Source organism: Saccoglossus kowalevskii, chromosome 16 (assembly GCF_978046115.1).
Source record: "Saccoglossus kowalevskii chromosome 16, keSacKowa6.1, whole genome shotgun sequence".
Taxonomy (NCBI): domain Eukaryota; kingdom Metazoa; phylum Hemichordata; class Enteropneusta; family Harrimaniidae; genus Saccoglossus; species Saccoglossus kowalevskii.
Window position 1 is genome coordinate 20,795,989 of NC_140656.1, and position 23,898 is coordinate 20,819,886.

At 36.0% G+C, this 23,898-nt stretch overlaps 1 protein-coding gene across 2 annotated transcripts in view; it reads right to left on the reverse strand.

Annotated features, from left to right (window-relative positions):
* LOC100371574 (putative RNA-binding protein 19) overlaps nucleotides 1-23,898 on the reverse strand; it is an 87,656-nt gene that overhangs the window by 62,024 nt on the left and 1,734 nt on the right. For both annotated transcript variants that reach the window (XM_085491202.1, XM_085491203.1), the window contains exons 2-18: nucleotides 23,707-23,889; nucleotides 23,005-23,145; nucleotides 22,123-22,158; nucleotides 21,834-22,014; nucleotides 21,115-21,194; nucleotides 20,653-20,775; nucleotides 17,830-17,913; nucleotides 13,954-14,032; nucleotides 12,025-12,096; nucleotides 7,613-7,707; nucleotides 6,720-6,764; nucleotides 5,796-5,871; nucleotides 4,987-5,117; nucleotides 3,574-3,695; nucleotides 2,385-2,481; nucleotides 1,178-1,288; nucleotides 508-708 (exon numbers count right to left, since the gene is read on the reverse strand). In XM_085491202.1, coding sequence (XP_085347328.1) covers nucleotides 508-708; nucleotides 1,178-1,288; nucleotides 2,385-2,481; nucleotides 3,574-3,695; nucleotides 4,987-5,117; nucleotides 5,796-5,871; nucleotides 6,720-6,764; nucleotides 7,613-7,707; nucleotides 12,025-12,096; nucleotides 13,954-14,032; nucleotides 17,830-17,913; nucleotides 20,653-20,775; nucleotides 21,115-21,194; nucleotides 21,834-22,014; nucleotides 22,123-22,158; nucleotides 23,005-23,145; nucleotides 23,707-23,889 — 1,857 coding nt within the window. The remainder of the gene's footprint in view (nucleotides 1-507; nucleotides 709-1,177; nucleotides 1,289-2,384; nucleotides 2,482-3,573; nucleotides 3,696-4,986; nucleotides 5,118-5,795; nucleotides 5,872-6,719; nucleotides 6,765-7,612; nucleotides 7,708-12,024; nucleotides 12,097-13,953; nucleotides 14,033-17,829; nucleotides 17,914-20,652; nucleotides 20,776-21,114; nucleotides 21,195-21,833; nucleotides 22,015-22,122; nucleotides 22,159-23,004; nucleotides 23,146-23,706; nucleotides 23,890-23,898) is intronic.

Sequence of the window (23,898 nt, forward strand, 5' to 3'; positions counted from 1 at the left end):
ATTCTGAGAGAGGTCCACATGTAGTACCTATATATGTAATATCAAAGCAATTGCACTTGCGGTTTTTAACAAGAAGTCGAAAATATCACTTTTTACCAAAAATGACAAAAATATTCACCAAAATTAGAGAATTAAAGATATCATTACAAAATGAACAAATCTGAGAGAGGTCCACATGTAGTACCTATATATGTAATATCAAAGCAATTGCACTTGCGGTTTTTAACAAGAAGTCGAAAATATCACTTTTTACCAAAAATGACAAAAATATTCACCAAAATTAGAGAATTGAAGATATCAACATGAAATGAACAAACCTAAGAGAAGTCTACCCAAGGTACATATACACCAAGTATCAAAGCATTCAGGCTTGTAGTTTTCAAGAAGAAGTCGAAAAAGTAAAACATTGACACGGACGACGACGACGGACAATCACTCATATGATAAGCTCCGCTCGACAAAGTCGACAGCGGAGCTAAAAATGAATAAAGTTGTAACCCATTTTACCTTTGTGTATGCTAACTTTCTGAATGCCAGCTTAGCTTCATTCGTTTCTAGAAATTCAACAATTCCCGTTACGCCAGCAGGCGGTAGGAGTATACGTCCCAGTTCACCAAATTTTGAAAACACATGCCGCAGCTCTTCGGGTAACGTTGCAGCTGGTAGATTTTTTACAAGTATCACAGTGGAACTTCGAGGCGCAGCTGCCTACAGTTTGAAAATGGATAACAAATCTATTGAGACCACAAGGATTGTCAACAACACCACCAACGAAGACAAAGTTAACAATATAAATACAGTGTATCCATTATCGCAATAGAAAGTAAAATGCAACTAATTTTTATCATGGACACTCCACTGTCATTTACATAAACATATGAGCTACTAATAGAGCAAATACAGTACAATAATAATAAGACAAAACAAAAATGAAAAATAGAAACTTGTGAAAATTGATATTCAGCATTAACATGTGTGGTTGTTGAGAAGTTTCATGGCACCCCATGAGGTACATACAAACAGTTTCAGGGCACTCCATTTCAACATTTGATGACACTTGCAAAATGCTGATGGTTTTCATTTCAAAATATAATAACAAATTAAAAAGCAGAGACTAGAAACAAATTTGTAAAAGATCTTTCGAGAAAAATTTCAGGCAGTATTTTTACAGTCTTACCTGACTGAATGAGTCTAGGCTGACGCCATTGTCCAATAAAAACTGCCTGGTTTCCGACACAATTTGAGTTTCCCCCAGTGCCATTCTTACGGCTAAACTGTTGGTTCCTTCCTGTAAGGAAAATACAATCATTATCAATTTAATTCATAAAGCCTAACATTGAGAAACCATGGACTGAGAAAAGTTTAGTCTATATTTTGGTAATGTTAACAGTCTGGAAAATGGTGTTTGGTTTACAGAGGTATTCAGTTAACAGAGGTATCTTATACAAGCAAGTCTATGAAGCAGAGACTGGAAAGTAGAAGCCTAGTCATAATTTTTAACAAAATTGGTCATAAATCGCATGACAATGTTCATTAGTTTATTATGTGCAATCATGAAGCTAATCTTCCATGGTACAATGAAATAGAATTATTTTGTGTGTTACAGTTAAGCTTTTTGAGAAAAGTAATCCAATACTTCTTGAAAAGTACTATTTTTAGAACAATTATATAGAACACAATGTTAAAGAAAAATTACATTTTTTGACACTTTTTAAAAATCTAATAATTCAGAACAACAAAAAGTATTCCATCATTAACAATATATGATTTTTTCAGCCTATGTCACCAGGCTAGATTTTGAAATATTGCATAATATCTCTGCCACAGGAACCTGTAGCAAAAGTGTTGTAATAGTGTTAAAATGACGACTTTCCACTAAAATAAAACCATCAATTTCTTGAAAAAAAGGCTGCTGACCCCTAACTTATATTGGCTTGGAGTACAATTTATTGCAAAATGAATAAATTTTGGGTATTTTAATTTATAAGTAGGATTCTACCTTTAATAATAGCTTTTTTCAGACTAATCTTGAGAAATCCACTGATGTTTGGATAAATAATATTTCTGAATATCAAATGTTTTTTTTTAAATTAGTCTGGACATTGTACTGAACATTTTAGTTACCATGGTGAAATATTTTCAAACACAATTTATGTACCAGCAACCCATTTGAATTTGAACTCGTTTTTCCAGCCACTGCTTCAGAGATTTCCTTAAATACGTAGAAAGACTTTTACAAAAGGAACATTTGGCTGAATAGTTGTTGATTCACTAGAGATTATGCAAATATTGACGGTTCACAACTTCCTCAGATAAAATGCATGAAGTCAGAAAACCATTTGCAGATGATTTTTTTTGGAATGTCAGACACTTGTGTTACTTACTGCATCTAGGACATCACTTTTCAACGTGTCGAACTTATCAGCAATGGCGTCTGCTACTGCATTGGCAGCGATAAATAAACTGTTCCAATTGTGAGAACTAGAGTAAGAGAGAGGGTGGTGAAAACGTGGTCAATTCGTACACATATAAATGTTATTGCAACAATGGATTTTCCAAAATTCTTTGAGATCTCAAGTTAGGTGTGAAAGGTGCAGACTGAATGTCTGCCACAAAAGTTGAATAATTTGATTTTGAGATTGAAAATTATTTTTATTGTTCAGTGTCAAAATACAAATATTTCAGAGGGAAACATTGAGATATTTTATAATCAAAATTGACCATTATCAAACATGTATTAAATTGTTATTACATTATTAAATGTGAAAATAGCATATTTTATGTTTGTCAAATCCCACTGGTTGTATTGACCCCTAAATACAACACGATGACCTTTGTTTGTTTTGTTTTGATGTTTAATTTCACGAATAACGTGGGATCTCAAAGAGTTTGAAAAATGGATTGGATTGGATACATTCCAATTTAATTACAAGATGTGAGATAAGAATAAAGCAATGCTACATGCTTTCATGGGAAAAACTGGAATCATTCTGCAGAATTCACAATTTCTTGCGACGAGAATACCTGGATTATTTACCATGTACTGTGAACAGGAACAGCAAACAAGAGCAACAACAGTTTTAATAATTCTCATTTTTAATCAGGATTCCAGGGAACTGAATCGTCACGACCAATTTGGGTAGAATGTACACTGCTGATAGCTCAGTCAGTTGATGGGAGCAAACTCACAGCCTGCCAGGGGTTCAGTTGCCTAAACCATAGCCTAGGGCATTTTTTCATAAAGGTAACTAGTGTCATGAGAAATTATTTGCCATATTTTCGGTGTAAAACAGTAAATTTAACAGAAAACACCTAGACCTTTTGTTTGAAATAATTAAAATTAGGCAGAGGATCATGGGGCTTCCCCTGACCTAGATTTCTCTCTCCGTCATTGGCTGAATAACAGATCAATGCCTACAGTTCAAAATAGTCATTTTGACTGACCAGAGTCTATGGTGGGTAATTGAACGTAGTGAATTTAGGACATTTTGAAAAAAAATCACAGCAAATCGTTGATGTTAGGAGAGCATTCGCATCACTGTCTCCATCCATGTGATGCAGTCGGTCACCTACCTGCCACTTAATGCTTTATCTTTGGCCTTCTTTTTCTTCTTGTAGGACGACTCCCGATCATCGCCATCGTTAGGTTCGTCTATTATCTTCTCCTTTGCAGGTAAAATATGCAGCATCCTGCCCTTTAGAAAGAAACAAATGGTCTTAAAAGTGAAATCAAAACTTTAAACTTGATTTAATCAATATATGTTGTGGTCGTCACGAGCAGAACTAGTTGGTTGTATTTCATATTAAATTCCAGAACAAGCATTGCATTATGGGTGGATTTTTGTTATTTTCTATGGCAGATTTTGAAAATATATCGATGAGAATCCAAATAATGCATTTGCTCTATGAGGAGTCAGGTATCTGAACAAAATAGACAATTGCTACAGTCATTTCAGCTTACACATCGATGGGGTACACAATTACTTTATAGCTTTCAAGAAGACATTTATAAAAATCAAAATGGCAGTTGAGAGCTGGCGGACCAGTCTTGTGCACATGAAAGTAATTTAGAAATGATCAGAGCATTGTACAACCATAGAGGGCGCTGCAAAAGCACATACACATGTACTGTAAAACATATTGAAATAACTACATTGCTCAATCCATGAATAAACAGAATCAGTATTTAGCTAAAGCGTCAACAATCTCAAAACATACTTTATTTCAAATTAGCAACATCTTGTGGATTACTAAATTAGCTATAACACACTAGCTGCTAGCTAAAAAGACATGTTTTATACAGAACCAAATCACAATCTACCTTTTGAATTTGAATCTAGATTTCTAAATATTTACAAGAAAATACAATAAGAACATAAACAGGAAATCAGAAATAAGTGTACCATTTACCAAATTAAAACCATTCTGTAAAAATGTGAAAAAAAATAGGTTAAAAAATTGTTTTCTAAAAACTGAAGTTGTGGCCCTATGCCATGTATATCCATTGTGTATATATATATATACTAAGGGACGACGTCAAAAGATTGCTGTCGGATAAAAAACTTGATTCCTTTAGCGTTTTTCCAAACCCCCCTACCCCCCACTGAAACTTAATTGATAAATATTGGTCATGACGTCAGACTACATTCACCATTACATACAAATTGATAATCGGACAGTAGTACTGCATAGACGTTGGTTGTCGGGTGGGTGTAAAAAGATTTTACAAATGCACCTCATTTGACGCACAGATTTACACTCGAACCAAACCATTTTTTTTTTTTTTTTCCCTTTTTGGTTATTTCTGTCCATGATTGGACAGAAAAAAAACGAACTACAAATACTCCAAGATTTTTTTGACTTCATTAAAAAATAAAATCTTTTTTGTAGGATAGAAAATTTTTGAGGTTAAAACCCCCCACCCCCAAACTAAAGGAAATAAGTTTTTTATCTGACATCGATCTTTTGACGTCGTCCCTAACTTACTTGGAATACCGTTCCATCTAGATTCGTGTAAGCCTTAACAGCGTGTTCCGGCATCATATACGTGATGAAAGCGAAGCCTTTTACTTTTTTTGTCAACGAATCAATCGGTAAATACACCTCAGTCAGGGGACCTATCAAAAATAATATTATAATTACTGTAAAACCATTAATTTTCACTGAAATTTGATTTCAATATTTTGATGTTTTGAGCATATTCACTTAGTTTTAATTTCACAAATTTGTCAAAGAAAACAATGAGTTTTATTGTTATTTTACATGTTCATGTAGATTTAATTAAGCGAATTTTATTTATCGGCAAAAATAGGGAAATTAAAACACAGTGAATAATTAATGCATTAACAGTACTTATGGAGTACATTGAATGAAATAATCTGATCACATCTCTTCAATTTAGATTTTTTTTTTGAAATGTATCAAAAGCAATTTTTTTATCTTAATCAGGATTTTAACAAACACTGAATGTATCAAGGGTGCAAGGACATACAATGTAGAAACCCACAAATAGAATCATCTTTTTTTTTGAAACAACAACGGGAACCTGACTCAATCGTTGGCTTTATGTGTAAGCAACCTTGGTTTTCATGTTTTCGTTATTTAATAATTGTAAAATAGTCCATAATACTAATTTTGTAAGTAATACGTTGTTCATGATTGTTGAACAATGCCAAAATATGTTATTTGTTTGAGAATTTCATCCAAACAAGATGTCAAAGTTACAAACTCTATAAGCAACCATTCCAATAAGGCCGCAATTGTGGACAACATATCAAACAGATAAATATACTTACCAAATTTTGTAAATAATTTTTCCAAGTCATCTTCTACGCACACATAGGCCAGATTTCTGACAAAGAGCCTGCCGGTCTGAATCAGAATGTGAATATTACCAAAAAAAAAGAGAAAAAACAATTAACTTTCCCAGCCAACAACCCCTGGATCATCCAATGAGCAGGGTTTGACAAAGGTCCTCTATCCTCAGTCTAGTAAACTTCATTCAGGACCAGCATAAATGCGTGAGTGGAACTCCGAGAGACTAGTGGTTTTCTCTCATTGTTTTAATAAATGGAAGGATAAAAAATTTTGATCTTTATTAGGAAAGGAAAGGGAAAAATGTTCTGCGATGTGTGTCAAAAATATGACGCAGGCATGTAAGTGACAGGATGTACCAATTTTAAGTTGGATAGCATCAAATCATACAAAATCTTTGCCTGCACCCATACCAGAAATTTTGTAAGAAATACTGTGGCTGAGAAAAACTCATAAATTGTGGTGAATTTGAATACAATACAAAGAAAAGAATTGATTGAGTAATAAAGTTGCTAGTTGTACACAGTTTTGTCAGTTACAACTATCACAGGAGTGCAGACACGTGTCTCAGTACATATACCTATAATAGCTTTCCTATTATCTCCATAATGACTTACTGTTTGAGAGCATTGCTATGTAAATGTTTTCTTTCTTTAATTGCAAAAAGTAGGAGGGCCAGTAAGATTTTAGTTGGGATAGCATTTGTGTGATGAATTTTCTTGACTGTCTAACCCTGATGAGAAAGACAGTGCCTTCTCGTTACTTGAGTGTCAGTATTGCTTTTTTTTTGACAGTAAACAGTGGTTTTCTGGATGGTATTTTTTTCTCCAAAGCGATGTATAAAGATAATATGGAGATATATGTAGCCATTCATGGAAGAGAATAAAAAGACAATCTACGCTCACCTCTGCTATTCTTTCATCTTGATTTTCATCTGCATTTTCAGCCACCTATCAACGAATACAGATATTAATGTCATATTCTACTGTTTATTCTAAGGATATCCTTTCACTCAATTCCACACGAACTGAGAAAAAAAGCACTTGTATAGTAAATATATATTTACTGGTATCATTTGTGTGAAGGCAATTTAATCGATACGAATGAGTAAACATTGTCAAAAAAATACAATAGTCGCTGACGGGTAGGGGAATATATTTTTTCAACCCTGAATTAAAGCGCGGTGGTCGTTGCGCTGCGATGTGCAACATTTGCGTTGATAAACATTGATTTTCCCACAATCCAATGCACTCTTCAAATGGAAATCACAAGTATGAGGTTTGACCTGGGCGCGACTTGCACTGATTACCACCGGTGACTCCTTCGATACCTTCCAATCGCCTGAAAATCACCTAATTAAAGCTTGGAATCGTCTCAGTTTGTACTCATTGAACTGCACAAGAGTCGTCATGTCTGATTATATGAGACCCATATATCTCACGCATGTGTGGCGCGACACCTACCGCCCTTTAATTGAATGTTCATGATTTTCAAAACTTTGTGTGAATAAAACATTGACATCAATGCAATCACACATACATGTATAACACACACAATGATTACGCTTTCAAAATAATCACTTTCCATTATTTTCAGGCATAATATGATTAAAGTACTGTAAAACACATTGAAATACCTACATGCCATTTTAACGAATTTGACTCAAAACATGAATTAACAAAATCTTAATTTAGCCAAAATGCTAACAATTTCAGTGCGAGAATTAGCGAAATTACAGGTTAGCTAAATTAGCTAAAATGAGATGCTAGCTAAAAAGACGTATTTTACACCACACTACCTTTTTCATCCATGGTTTATCATCTCCAGTTTTTACTTTACTGGGATCAAAATCATCTACGGCCTCATAGAGTGCAATTTCTATACACCGCCCCCCTGAAATAAAAAAGAAGGTTACCCTGTCAGATCGGAGGCTTCTTGTAAATAAATCATTTTACAATAAACAAGTTACTTTACTTCACATTATAGTTCGAAGACTGTAAAATATGGCTGGGGAGGAACTGACTTTTGTTGCAATACATGTATTATGATTACAATTTTATAAACTATATACTGTAAAATGATTAATTATTCATTGGGTTTTAATTTTGCTCATTTCACTGCCTGGAAAATGCGCTAAATTAGAACCCAGTGAATATGTCAAATTTAGCATAGAACACATTAGCTAAATGACAAAACCGTGAATTTAAACCCACTGATTACATGTATGCCTGAAATCAGGTATGTACGACCTAGAAATAGTGCCGTATGTGAGTACCAAGTTGCGAGTCGCAAGTAGCAAAATATGCCATATGCTAGTGGTAAAAACGGCATATGCGAGTGGTAAAATGTATCGTTTGCTAGTAGCAAAAAAGCCCTATGCCAGGGGTAATACAAAGGCTTGTAACGTTTGCTTATAATATAACAACGTACGTTCAATTGTGTTTTATCACAGTAAAATCAAATATTTACCATGGTTATGAAATGATGTGTACATGGTTGGTTAAGATTGGCATGATGCTGTATCAAAAAGTTCGTTCAGTCATTTGCATAGAATCGATGTTTGCTCTTCACGAAATTGCACAGGAAACGTGAAAGCACAATAATTTAATAAACTGCCATGACCAGCCAGCACACTCCGCATAACATGTGAAATTTTTTTTCTTTCGGTAAAATTAGTATGAACCCGTGGTCAGCGATTAAAGAATCATAGAATTATAATTGTAGTTAGTAAAAACGGGTGCATGTTCACCAAAGGGTCACAGAATTCTTGTGTCACGCGCCGCCGTTTAAATGAAGACAATGGCAGGTTTCAAAAGTAGTCACACCTCGGAGAGGTGTTAAATTTGCCACAACCCAAGTGTTAACTAGCACACAATTCCATGATACATAGTATATAATAAAGAAATAAAGTGCATGTTGAGTGATAAGACCGCATGTTTACGAGACGTCACTCACACGTGGAATGTATTTACACGCAACCCGGATCAAATTTGAATTGAAACAAAGAAGTGTCTGCCGTTGCTTGGTCAGGATAGAGAGACAATTTCCATGGGTAAATGCTAGTAGAAGACCCTCAATGCCCTAAATACTTCGACCTAACCACTTTATTTGTACAAGTAGAAAAAGTGATATGTTTCGTTAAAACATATACCTTAGAAAAGATAATAACAATAAAAATATACAGTTCACATATATACTCTCAAGCAAAGATCCTGACATAATTATAGAACTTGCCAATTATATTTACACAACACAAAGATTTATTTAACATTTAAATACTAGTTAAGTCCTTTTGTATTGTTTTTTGTACAATTCTTACATATATCTTGTTATTATTTTAAAACTCTTTTTTGGTGTACTTATCCTATGTAAAAAAAATTACACGAAGGCAATAAAGTTATTATTATTATTACTACATGCCCGGGAACTTCACGTTCAAGTATCCAACTTTCCGATTTCTAGACGATCCGGCCCTGGTTTGTTGCGGCCCTGGTAAAAAAAAGACGTTCTGGCCCTGGTTTGGACGTTCCGGCCCCAAAACAGTTTGGTCAATCCGGCCCTGGTATAAATTATATTCGATACGTGTTCATATCTAATGTTAATATATTGAATGCACAACGAATGCTTGACTATCTTGTTTAACAACTATTTTTCGTCTTTTGCAGGGAATTTTCACGATTTCACACTGTGTTTGACAGATGTATGTTCATTTATTCGCCGCCCATGCACGTGAACGGGAGACATTAGATTACACATCTAATACAATCTGTTTTAGTCAGGGTTCGAATGCACAATCGTGGTTTGTCGCGTAATGAACGTCAATATATTAAATGTGTGACTATCTTATCCACAATTTTTTTTCCATCTTTTGTCGGACCTATCAGAGTTCATGTATGTAAGAATTGTACAAAAAACAATACAAAAGGACTTATTAAACTAGTATTTAAATGTTAAATAAATCTTTGTGTTGTGTAAATATAATTGGCAAGTTCTATAATTATGCCAGGATCTTTGCTTGAGAGTATATATGTGAACTGTATATTTTTATTGTTATTATCTTTTCTAAGGTATATGTTTTAACGAAACATATCACTTTTTCTACTTGTACAAATAAAGTGGTTAGGTCGAAGTATTTAGGGCATTGAGGGTCTTCTACTAGCATTTACCCATGGAAATTGTCTCTCTATCCTGACCAAGCAACGGCAGACACTTCTTTGTTTCAATTCAAATTTGATCCGGGTTGCGTGTAAATACATTCCACGTGTGAGTGACGTCTCGTAAACATGCGGTCTTATCACTCAACATGCACTTTATTTCTTTATTATATACTATGTATCATGGAATTGTGTGCTAGTTAACACTTGGGTTGTGGCAAATTTAACACCTCTCCGAGGTGTGACTACTTTTGAAACCTGCCATTGTCTTCATTTAAACGGCGGCGCGTGACACAAGAATTCTGTGACCCTTTGGTGAACATGCACCCGTTTTTACTAACTACAATTATAATTCTATGATTCTTTAATCGCTGACCAGGGTTCATACTAATTTTACCGAAAGAAAAAAAATTTCACATATTATGCGGAGTGTGCTGGCTGGTCATGGCAGTTTATTAAATTATTGTGCTTTCACGTTTCCTGTGCAATTTCGTGAAGAGCAAACATCGATTCTATGCAAATGACTGAACGAACTTTTTGATACAGCATCATGCCAATCTTAACCAACCATGTACACATCATTTCATAACCATCGTAAATATTTGATTTTACTGTGATAAAACACAATTGAACGTACGTTGTTATATTATAAGCAAACGTTACAAGCCTTTGTATTACTCCTCGCATAGGGCTTTTTTGCTACTAGCAAACGATACATTTTACCACTCGCATATGCCGTTTTTACCACTAGCATATGGCATATTTTGCTACTTGCGACTCGCAACTTGGTACTCGCATACGGCACTATTTCTAGGTCGTACATGGTAAATCAGCGAAATTTAAACCCAGTGAAAATTAGTCATTTTACAGTACATACCAGGGGGTATATCAATACAGGAATGTAGCTAGCAGGTTAGATAGCAATACTGCAATAAAGCTTGACGAAATGTTCTGACATCCTTCATAGTAAAAACAGTCAGCACATTATCTTGTATACATTTTCACAAATATTGGTAATATCTCCTCAATTTCTCACTTGCATTTGTAACTGCAATTGTGTGTACAAGGCTTTTTCTAAACCGGAGAACAGGTGTGCAGCGCCCCGATACTCTCAGCTGGCGCCCTCTGTATTGACGATTGAACTTTCAAGTCATAAATATATTTCTTGAGCTGCACACTTCTGTGCTGCCGTACAACATGAAATCTTTCTTAAATATATTTTTCTCTGTGAAAACTTCCCAGCAACACCAGCTGACAATGTGTCTGGACACCAATTCCGATATGGCATTTCCAGATTGATCGCCTGTGTGTGCTCCATCTTGTTTATTTTTTCTAGAAAAACCCCTGTTTGTAAATCACTGCCCAAACCTTTCATGTTTAGATTTCAATCAATATTGGGGATGAAAGTGCAGCAAAGTTCAAAAGGGTAAAATATCTAGAATTATAACATAGATGTATTAATACTAAGGTCAAATTACTACAATCCAGTTTGGAGATATTTCCGTTTATGCTGTATTTTGAAAACTATTGTATAAAACAGTTTCAATTAATTCAAGAGACAACAATTCACGAATTGCAAGAGAGGGGGAATGTTGTAGCCATGAACATTCCAATGAGGTTGCTATGATGGAGATTCACAGAATTTTTTGTAAAATTTCGTCCTATTGAATTGTGAATATTTCAAGCTTATAATATTTTAACGACTTGCAGTAACCAATGATCTTTGAATAGTTTACCACAAAATCACTATTCCATAAAATTCACCGTGTATGCAGAAAATAAACTTTTGTTTCATAATTATTCACAAATTTTATGTAGCATTATCATACACATGTAAGCAACCAATTTGTAAAACATATCTGATGCCGCTTTTCGAACATCAAAGCTTTCAGAATATGACTACGGGTACTTGTCACAGACACATGTTAATTATGTTAATTTCAGAAGGCAATTTAACCGAGAAGAAGATAAAAATCTATAATGAGATTTCCTTGGTTAAAACTGGCCAAACATAGAAGCAAAGTAACTCTGTACAGTCACAAAATGTAAGACATACTCATGTAGTCTTTGTGTCGCGTCATGGCTTCTTTCAGATCATTTTCGTTCTTCAGTTCAACACGAGCAAAACCTGCAAACAAAAGATGTCAAAAATTGGTATTATCCACAATATCAAGATTGTCATTTGAAAACATAACCCTATTTTGAAGTTGTCAACTAAGTCGCTGATATTGTACGAGAATGTCAAAACAGTGACATTCACAACCTTTTGCATAAGGGACCCCTATAAACCGAACACCATTTTGTCTCAGTCTCTGTTCCATAGACTTGCTTGCATAAGAGAACCCTATAAACCGAACACCATTTTGTCTCAGTCTCTGTTCCATAGACTTGCTTGCATAAGAGACCCCTATAAACCGAACACCATTTTGTCTCAGTCTCTGTTCCATAGACTTGCTTGCATAAGAGAACCCTATAAACCGAACACCATTTTGTCTCAGTCTCTGTTCCATAGACTTGCTTGCATAAGAGAACCCTATAAACTGAACACCATTTTGTCTCAGTCTCTGTTCCATAGACTTGCTTGCATAAGAGACCCCTATAAACCGAACACAATTTTGTCTCAGTCTCTGTTCCATAGACTTGCTTGCATAAGAGACCCCTATAAACCGTACACCATTTTGTCTCAGTCTCTGTTCCATAGACTTGCTTGCATAAGAGACCCCTATAAACCGAACACCATTTTGTCTCAGTCTCTGTTCCATAGACTTGCTTGCATAAGAGACCCCTATAAACCGTACACCATTTTGTCTCAGTCTCTGTTCCATAGACTTGCTTGCATAAGAGACCCCTATAAACCGTACACCATTTTGTCTCAGTCTCTGTTCCATAGACTTGCTTGCATAAGAGACCCCTATAAACCGAACACCATTTTGTCTCAGTCTCTGTTCCATAGACTTGCTTGCATAAGAGACCCCTATAAACCGTACACCATTTTGTCTCAGTCTCTGTTCCATAGACTTGCTTGCATAAGAGACCCCTATAAACCGAACACCATTTTGTCTCAGTCTCTGTTCCATAGACTTGCTTGCATAAGAGACCCCTATAAACTGAACACCATTTTGTCTCAGTCTCTGTTCCATAGACTTGCTTGCATAAGAGACCCCTATAAACCGTACACCATTTTGTCTCAGTCTCTGTTCCATAGACTTGCTTGCATAAGAGACCCCTATAAACTGAACACCATTTTGTCTCAGTCTCTGTTCCATAGACTTGCTTGCATAAGAGACCCCTATAAACCGAACACAATTTTGTCTCAGTCTCTGTTCCATAGACTTGCTTGCATAAGAGACCCCTATAAACCGAACACCATTTTGTCTCAGTCTCTGTTCCATAGACTTGCTTGCATAAGAGACCCCTATAAACCGAACACCATTTTGTCTCAGTCTCTGTTCCATAGACTTGCTTGCATAAGAGACCCCTATAAACCGTACACCATTTTGTCTCAGTCTCTGTTCCATAGACTTGCTTGCATAAGAGACCCCTATAAACCGAACACCATTTTGTCTCAGTCTCTGTTCCATAGACTTGCTTGCATAAGAGACCCCTATAAACTGAACACCATTTTGTCTCAGTCTCTGTTCCATAGACTTGCTTGCATAAGAGACCCCTATAAACCGAACACCATTTTGTCTCAGTCTCTGTTCCATAGACTTGCTTGCATAAGAGACCCCTATAAACCGAACACCATTTTCCAGTCCCTGTACTGTAAACTTGTTGGCGTAAGAGACCCCTATAAACTGAACACTTCTGTAAACCGAACACCATTTTCTAGCCCCTGTACTGTAAACTTGCTAGTATATGAGACCTCACTCAATAAACTGAACACCTCTGTAAACAAAACAATGTTTCCAGTTTCTTCAGTTTACACAGGATTGAGTGCATAAAATTATGAATACTTATAGATTCTTAATTATAATTACCATACCTAATTGTTTACCATTCTTATTTTTCACTATGTGTATTGCCACTACCTCAATTGGTGCGAAGAATTCACTGATTTCTTTCTGTAATAAATAAACACAAATTTTAGGTGAAGATATGTGACTATAGACCATTTTCACTGCGAGAATCACGCGTTATGCGTGAAATCGAACGTAAAAACAGGACAAACAAAGGTCATAGCGCCATAGTGGCGTCAAACATCGCCTGGGATTCGACAAATGAGAAAATATTTCGGGGGGCATTTCTATGCTTAATAAAGTGCTGTACACATTTGATGATAGACAATTTCGATTAAGTGAGGGTATTCGAAAGCAATATTCCTCTGTCGAAGATTGGCTGGTCGATGCGAGCTATGAAATAAAGAAATTCAAGTTCAAAATCAAATCGCTAGTTTTTTGCGGCAGACGTTCGACGCGCGTCTTTCATGCATCTCGCGAGATCGCGCAGTTGAATGGAAAATTACCTATTTGCAGTACAATGGTATACATTGAAATGAACGCATTTACGTACTCATATTAGAAATAATGTTAATACTCAATTTTGCAAGAGGCAAATTTATGCAAATTTCGTGACTCCGGGAATAACGTGAAATTTTGCAATAGTGAAAATACTGTTTCGTCAGATTTTGCAAAATTTTGTCTTCACGAATGTCATAAAATCATCCAATATAAAAAATTACAAGCTGTGGTAATTAAACAGTTATTAGTAAACAAGCAATGTTGAGCAGTGAATGAAACATAACAACATAATCAGGTTCATTTAACACCCAACGGAGGCTTTATTATTAATTTTTTTACTTTCCATGCGTGGTAATTCAAAAAACCTTATGAGCATGTAAAATAAAATAAAAATAATGCCTTGCGATATTCATGTAATATTCACGGGAATTGAGTCCCAAGCTATGATTACAACACATGCTAAAAACGCTCATGGACTCATGGGTAGACTCTTGTTTGTAAACAACGACACGCGATGGCCATCTGAGACATGCGCAGGTAACGACTCCCCTGCTTTAAGCTTATTTTTTAATAATTACTTGTAACCTTTCTCACGTTTTAGATTAACAGATTAACAACACGAACCACTGCTGAAAATTGTTTGGAAATTTAACTTTGTACTGGTCAGTTTTATGCAAATTTTTAAATGGTCACAGTGGGAACTGCAAGCAAAGCAGCAACAATTTTGGCTAAACCATACAATTATCACAAATGTACGACTATGAATGAGTGTATGTGACAGACATTTGACTTATTAAACAAGAATGCAATGTCACATCAAACGAGAATGCAATGTCACATCAAACGAGAATGCTATGTCACATCAAACGAGAATGCAATGTCACATCAAACGAGAATGCAATGTCACATCAAACGAGAATGCAATGTCACATCAAACAGCAATGCAATGTCACATCAAACGACATTGCAATGTCACATCAAACGAGAATGCAATGTCACATCAAACGAGAATGCAATGTCACATCAAACGAGGATGCAATGTCACATCAAACGAGAATGCAATGTCACATCAAACGAGAATGCAATGTCACATCAAACGACATTGCAATGTCACATCAAACGAGAATGCAATGTCACATCAAACAGCAATGCAATGTCACATCAAACGACATTGCAATGTCACATCAAACGAGAATGCAATGTCACATCAAACGAGAATGCAATGTCACATCAAACGAGAATGCAATGTCACATCAAACGAGAATGCAATGTCACATCAAACAGCAATGCAATGTCACATCAAACGACACTGCAATGTCACATCAAATGACAATGCAATGTCACATCAAACGACAATGCAATGTCACATCAAACGAGAATGCAATGTCACATAAAACGACACTACAATGTCACATCAAACGAGAATGCAATGTCACATCAAACAACACTGCAATGTCACATCAAATGACAATGCAATGTCACATCAAACGACACTGCAATGTCACATCAAATGACAATGCAATGTCACATCAAACGACAATGCAATGTCACATCAAACGAGAATGCAATGTCACATCAAACGACACTACAATGTCACATCAAACGAGAATGCAATGTCACATCAAACAACACTGCAATGTCACATCAAATGACATTGCAATGTCACATCAAACGACATTGCAATGTCACATCAAACAGCAATGCAATGTCACATCAAACAGCAATGCAATGTCACATCAAACGACATTGCAATGTCACATCAAACGAGAATGCAATGTCACATCAAACGAGAATGCAATGTCACATCAAACGAGAATGCAATGTCACATCAAACAGCAATGCAATGTCACATCAAACGACACTGCAATGTCACATCAAATGACAATGCAATGTCACATCAAACGACAATGCAATGTCACATCAAACGAGAATGCAATGTCACATCAAACGACACTACAATGTCACATCAAACGAGAATGCAATGTCACATCAAACAACACTGCAATGTCACATCAAATGACAATGCAATGTCACATCAAACGACAATGCAATGTCACATCAAACGTAATACAATGTCACATCAAACAAGAATGCAATTTCACATCAAACAGCAATGCAATGTCACATCAAATGACACTGCAATGTCACATCAAAAGACATTGCAATGTCACATCAAAAGATATTGCAATGTCACATCAAACGAGAATGCAATGTCACATCAAATGACAATGCAATGTCACATCAAACAACAATGCAATGTCACATCAAACGACAATGCAATGTCACATCAAAAGACACTGCAATGTCACATCAAAAGACAGTGCAATGTCACATCAAACGACAGTGCAATGTCACATCAAACGACATTGCAATGTCACATCAAACGACATTGCAATGTCACATCAAATGACACTACAATGTCACATCAAATGACACTGCAATGTCACATCAAATGACACTGCAATGTCACATCAAATGACACTGCAATGTCACATCAAAAGACAGTGCAATGTCACATCAAACAACATTGCAATGTCACATCAAACGACATTGCAATGTCACATCAAACAGCAATGCAATGTCACATCAAACAGCAATGCAATGTCACATCAAACGACAATGCAATGTCACATCAAATGACAATGCAATGTCACATCAAACAACAATGCAATGTCACATCAAACGACAATGCAATGTCACATTAAACGAGAATGCAATGTCACATCAAACGACAATGCAATGTCACATCAAATGACACTGCAATGTCACATCAAAAGACAATGCAATGTCACATCAAATGACACTGCAATGTCACATCAAAAGACACTGCAATGTCACATCAAAAGACAGTGCAATGTCACATCAAACGACATTGCAATGTCACATCAAATGACAATAGAATGTCACATTAAATGACAATGCAATGTCACATCAAACGACATTGCAATGTCACATCAAAAGACAGTGCAATGTCACATCAAAAGACAGTGCAATGTCACATCAAATGACACTGCAATGTCACATCAAGACACTGCAATGTCACATCAAATGACACTGCAATGTCACATCCAATGACAATAGAATGTCACATTAAATGACAATGCAATGTCACATCAAACGACATTGCAATGTCACAGAAGCCAGAGATCACGAGTTATAGAAATGTGTACTGTATTTGCTCTATTAGAAGCACATTATATAAATTACAGAGGTGTGTCTTTTTTTTCAAAATTCTAATCATCCAGTATACTGGTAATGCAATTTTTGTCTTATGTGTACTTCTATTAGAGATGCGCTCCTAATAGAGTGAATACAGTATTGAGATTAAATATTCAGGCCAATCAGAATGCCCCATTTGTATCATGTGATATCAAAGTATGACAAAACTAATTTATAATCACCTCACTACAGTAGAAAGGTATGCCTCTCATCTCAATAACAAACTCTCCTTTTGGAATCTTTCCTCGAGCAGCAGCACTTTTGTTCTGTAATGCAATTTTATTAAGAAGTTACTTGCCTTTTACATACATGTAATTAGACACACTTCTCACAAATAATTTTTTGGAAATTTTATTCTCTCTTATTTTACTTAACATCAGTATGGACAATTACACATTCAGTAACCATACAAATGTATTCACTACGTCAAAAATATATTGGTGATCAGTATGACACTATGCGTTTTCGGATGACAAATGGCTTGTGTTCGTTGCTTATTCTGTAAAATTCGTGAGCCCATATTTGGGTGTGTTGTTTGCTACATGTTCCAATGGTTGAGGCATTGCTGCTTTCAATCCATGTATGTATGGGGTCCAAAAACTGACTCTGTGACGCGATTGTGTGGCTCTCCGAATTTCGATTATTGCACTCTGTGACAGAATCGCAGTGTCACTCTGCGAAGAGCACGATTCCAATTGGTTGGTTGATTGGTTGGTCGAACAGCGCAAATCCCAATGGTCGATGTTCACCGCATGCCTTATAAAAAATTAAGTTTTAAATGGTAAAAATGGTACAGTAAAAAAAGTGTCTACCGGCGACATGCCGCACTGTTCGGTGATCGGCAAGCACATGGAAGACAAATTGTGGGACCAAACAAATGACACATGGATTACGGTGATTAGACACATCACACCGCTGGCTAGAAAAATTAAATAGTGTAACGTGCATGTTGGTTTTGACTGCCTATTTATGGTGTAACGTTATCGCCATCTTGGAGTTGTAAGGCTTCGTCCTAACGACTATGCTCATTAGCATAGGCGACAGCTTTAAAGCGAGTGGAACGCGAAGTACTTTTCACGCGTTCTGCAATGAATGTTGTACGTCTGCTTTGACTTTGTTGAGTGCATCAAGGAAAATAATTTGCATGCAGTGAAAAAAAAATCATTCACGATGTGCAACGTTTTGCCATGACAGCAGTTGTTTGCAATCGTCTGCCTTCGTTTAGATCATAAACGGACTCCAAACTTATGGTCTACAATCAATTAGCTAGTATTTTAACCAGAAATGAAAACTTTGTAATAGTTGTGAAAAGTAAACAAAAACGACGTTGGTTTGTGGTATGAATAGAATTATTTTTGTATCATAATTTTCGGTTTAATTTATGGTTTATTTTTTTAAATGAACGCCAAATTTAGGTGGTCCATATTGATCTTAATGTAGCGGGAAGGGAAATATTCTTTTTTTTTGTCTTGATTTTTCAATAATTGATAAAACGGTTACTTTGTACCTTGATTCATCATCCCAGCTTTTTGGTATTTCGGAAAGACCAGTGCTCAAGCGCTAACACTACTACCATTTCATTAATATTTGCATAATGTTTCTAACATGAACATGTATACATTGTACTACCGCACAGAGGGACTGTGACTACCGGTAATACTCTGTTGTTGACGATTCTGATAGAACGAGTGACAAGCTTCCTGTCGCAAACAATGCATATTAATCTAACGTCCATTGTCAGCATTATTATCAGTCAGGACTTCGTCTGAGAAATCGTTTTATTTTCTAAGTCTATATTCTATTTTAATAACACCATCTTACTAACACAATGATGATGTAAAGAAAGAAAGCAAAGACGCCAATGACAGACGAGGCAAAGACAAATCTGCAACTAAGGGTCATATTTACTAATTTAGACTTGCCTACAGCCTGATGTGATTCCGATATAAAATTACAGGACTTTCGCGTTCACCCCTTGTTTACGCAATTTATATTTATTTTTCAAGAATTTTTCATCTAGGTCACATCATGACCAACCTCGCGAGTGGTTCGAAAGGGATGATTAAGCTGAAATATTGGCATCAACGCGAAAAAGTTTCAACTACTTAACCACGATTACTTTTTTTAGTAACCGTGACTTAACCGATGACAACACCGATACTCTAGACAGTTGAGGGTCGGTGGTCAGACGAGGAAGTGAGTACAGGATATCTGTTGCTCGTCGACATCGGCCAAATAAACAAAGCCATCGTTTCCATTTATGCAGAGAGCGTGCATCCATCTAATTTTCCGTTGACGCTGCCGTTTTAGTTTTCTATCTTCAGCAGTAGTTTCAATCCATTCACATAGCTTTATGTTTTGTTTTTCTCTTAATATTCTTAATAAAACGATATTGATTGCCAAGAAACAGTTTTACCCGCTACATGCTTTATTTGTCATAACATATTATACTTGCTAATGAAAAAAAAGAACGTAACATTGTGTGAAACGTACTTCACGCTCTACTCGCTTTAAAGCTGCCGCCTATGCTAATGAGCATAGTTGCGGACGAAGCCTTACAACTTTAAGATGGCGTTAATGTTACCAGCTCCCTGATGTTACACCGTAATAAGGCAGCCAACACCAACGTGCATGTGTTTTGTAACCCCTTTCATCCCCTCCGGGGAATGTTATATATGTTAATTAATCAATGTTTAATACTTGCTGATTACCGTACCGTGCGGCATGTCGTCGGTAAATACTTGTTTACCATAGTTTGCGTGCAGTCGGCGAAATAACCATTTAAAACTAAACATTTCTATAAGGCATGCTGTGTACCCTTACATCGATCGACCATTGAGATTCGCGCTTTTCGACCAACCAACCAATGGGAATCGTGCTCTTCGCAGAGTGACACTGCGATCCTGTCGCAGAGTGCAATAATCGACATTCGGCGAGTCGCACAATCGCGTCGCATAGATTTATGCTACTGCATTCGAGCAATTTGAAAAGAAAGGGTATTATACTTTTTTCTTCCTCTTCTTCTTTTTCTTTTTGCCAGATGGCGGCTTTTTTTCATCTTTTGTTTCTGCATCATCTTCCGATGCATCTTGAACTAAGTCCGACTTCACCATTTTGGATCGCAAATACTGAAAGACAGCGTATAGGATCACATTATGGTATCAGAAAAAATTCATGGTGATCATTTGTCTAAGAATCAATATCAGCAGCAAATAAGACAATGAAACCGTAAATAAATCCTCTGTGTCCACATCCCTGATAAAGCTGTTCCACAACGTAGGATTTAACATTAATTTGTCTGTCACTTTGAAACGCATGCTGTCTCTATATGTACTCACAGTCTGTTATTAAGCCAAGTAAGTTGTCTGAATGACAATTTTATCAAGAACAGCTATGTCATGGTGTAACTCCGGAGACTGTATAAAACTAACCCTGTCAATTTTAGCATACAAACAAGGTGCACTTACATCCATATCTGAAAGGTCCTTTGCTGGTTTAGTCGATTTTTTTTCTTTTTTTGTCTCTTCAACTTTTCCAGCAATTGGATCTGAAATTGAAACATTCATCATTGGGTCAAGAAGATTTTGATTGTTAATCTTACAAACCCAGATGTTGAAGAAGACCTAGCGAGTACATACATTTGTATGCTGTCACCAAATCCAAGACACAAGTACCATCACAATTTTGATGAATGGTTTACCACGAGACACACAGTGATGGCAATTATGGAGTCTTCTATATCATAATTTGCAAAAGCTGATGCAACAGACATAAAACGTTTGAACTCCAAAATTGACTTATCGGTATTTCCCCTTACACAAAATAAAACCCCAGCAACATTTTTTTTTATACATTTTCCTAATTTTAATCAAGACTTGTTAGCTGGTGAAGAGTTGCTCGTTTGGTCCACAATAAATAAAGAAATTATAGAAAAATATAGAAAACAACTATACAAGTTTCTTCTCAAAATCGTTGTGCTGCACCATGTTTTCTCAGTAATTTAATATTTGTTTACTTTATACACAAAGTAATTCAGGAAAAATATCCACATATTTCAGTAATTTCATAAAATTCCAACAAACTAGAAGAATGTCCAGGTTGTATTAATATGTATTAATTATATGCAGATGAAAGTGAAAAAGGAAAAAAAAAATAGAAATAGTATACTTATAATTCCATCCCTTACCGAAAATCTCCTCATCATCACTTTGGACGTCATCATCATACTTAACATCTTTCTGCTTGTTTTCATCTTTAGAGCTTTTTTTATCCTGCGTCGTTACCATGGCATCATTTGTCCAGGCTTGTACAGTACTTCTAGTTTTGTGTGTTTCCAAAAATTCTTGGAAGATTGGGTCTTCGTCCAGCTAAATAGAAGAAAAGATTAAATGGACGAGACAAATAAGGTTATTAATAAGTGTTTATGAGCGAATCACAAGGAAATCTCATGAAATCTCATACTGGTAATATCTTACCTCCTCAAATAATTGAAGTTTCTTTTTAGTTTTTTTCTGTAAAAAAAATAACACGACTTTGATTAAATCGATTATACACTTTACAATAACACAAGTTTAATACATACATATACATGTACAAAATAGAGACAATATTCATGTCAATATTGCTTTCAGTTCGCAGAATTTCAGTAATTTTGTAGCATCAACAATAAATATAGGTCATGTTAGATGTTCAAAGACTACATGTATTTACGGTATCTTTGAATATTACCGACACATGTATCCCACAATGCACTGCTGAGTTTAGTCCTTTTGACACGTGATAAATTGACAAATACATTGGTGACTTTGACTTCATCACATGCACATATCCCAGAATGCATCATGTCTACTGAATGACAAGATGTGTTTTTTTTAATAATTTTGTGCCAGGTGACGATTTGACGATTGAGTCACCACCATTGTCTCTCCTGACGTTTTTTGTCTTTTGTGCAAATTGCTAGTGCACGTGCGAACCAGTCTCCCAAACCCCATACCCCGTTTTCGGAATGCAGGGCAATGTGATTGTCAGTGTGCAGGGCAGATTGTACTCTGATTTATACTGCTGTGTGAACAGCTGCCCCCCCCCCCCCCCGAGAACTGTATCCCCAACCACCCTCAGGCTGTACACGCTGACTACTATACCATCAAAGGTACACATAAAAGAGTAACTAACGGCAAAATAAATAAGACAGCCACAGGCAACAATGTAAATGCAAAACCCGCTATCTCTCACCATTAGTTTATATGACCATTCTATTTGTTCACCCCTGGCCACCCCACTACTGCCCCACACCCTACCCCATCCCACCCCACCCCTACATATTTTCTACATCCAAGAGCCATTTAATATAGTTTCACCGGTTGGTTCTCATCTTGTGATTTCTTGCCAGATTCTTTCTCCCTTTCTTTCGTTATCTTGTCCTGGATTTTCTGTCTCTGCGAGTATTTACTCCATGGTCTGGGTAAGTTATCATCAGTCAGATTCATGGCAATCTGGACCTAAAATGTAATAGTATAAAATATACTACAAGAGTCTAGACACTAGTTTTACAAGTGCCTAGACACAAGTCCTTGCAGTTATATTGCATCAAGCGATGAATGTGAATATAGATATAATATGACAACAATGACAACAGGGAGACTTAATTGATTATACAAAATCCATCTGTAAACAGCCAAAATCCTGTTCCAGAATGCCAGAAATTTATGATATTGATGACTTTTAAGCACAAAAATGGCCGTCATTTGGCCATCTTGAATTAGATCATCAAACAAACTAATGTGCACATGTTTAATATCATGAATGATGTATGTGTGAAGTTTGAATGTAATCGGTCCAGGCATATCTAAGATATAGGTCCGGATGGATGGACGAACGGACACACGCACTCACTAATGCACACACATACTGATATAATTCAAATGAGGACTAAAAAATGTTTGCCACCATTGCTAAAACTATTACGGTAAAGTGTGTGAATGATTCTGAAGAAAAGATCTCAGCCCTATAAGTATTTGGCTGATTTGAATGAATAAGAATAACTAAGTATATTTACTTACACTTATCTTTGATGTGTCTATAAATGTTCCATTGAAGTGTTTCATTGACGACTTTGCCTGCGTTGCCGTTTTATACCCAATAAATCCAAACCGACGGAATATACCATCTTTAGTATATTTCAACTGGACATCGGTAATTTCTCCTCTTTCGGAGAACAGATTCTTAAATTTTTCTTCTTTCATCTGAAAACG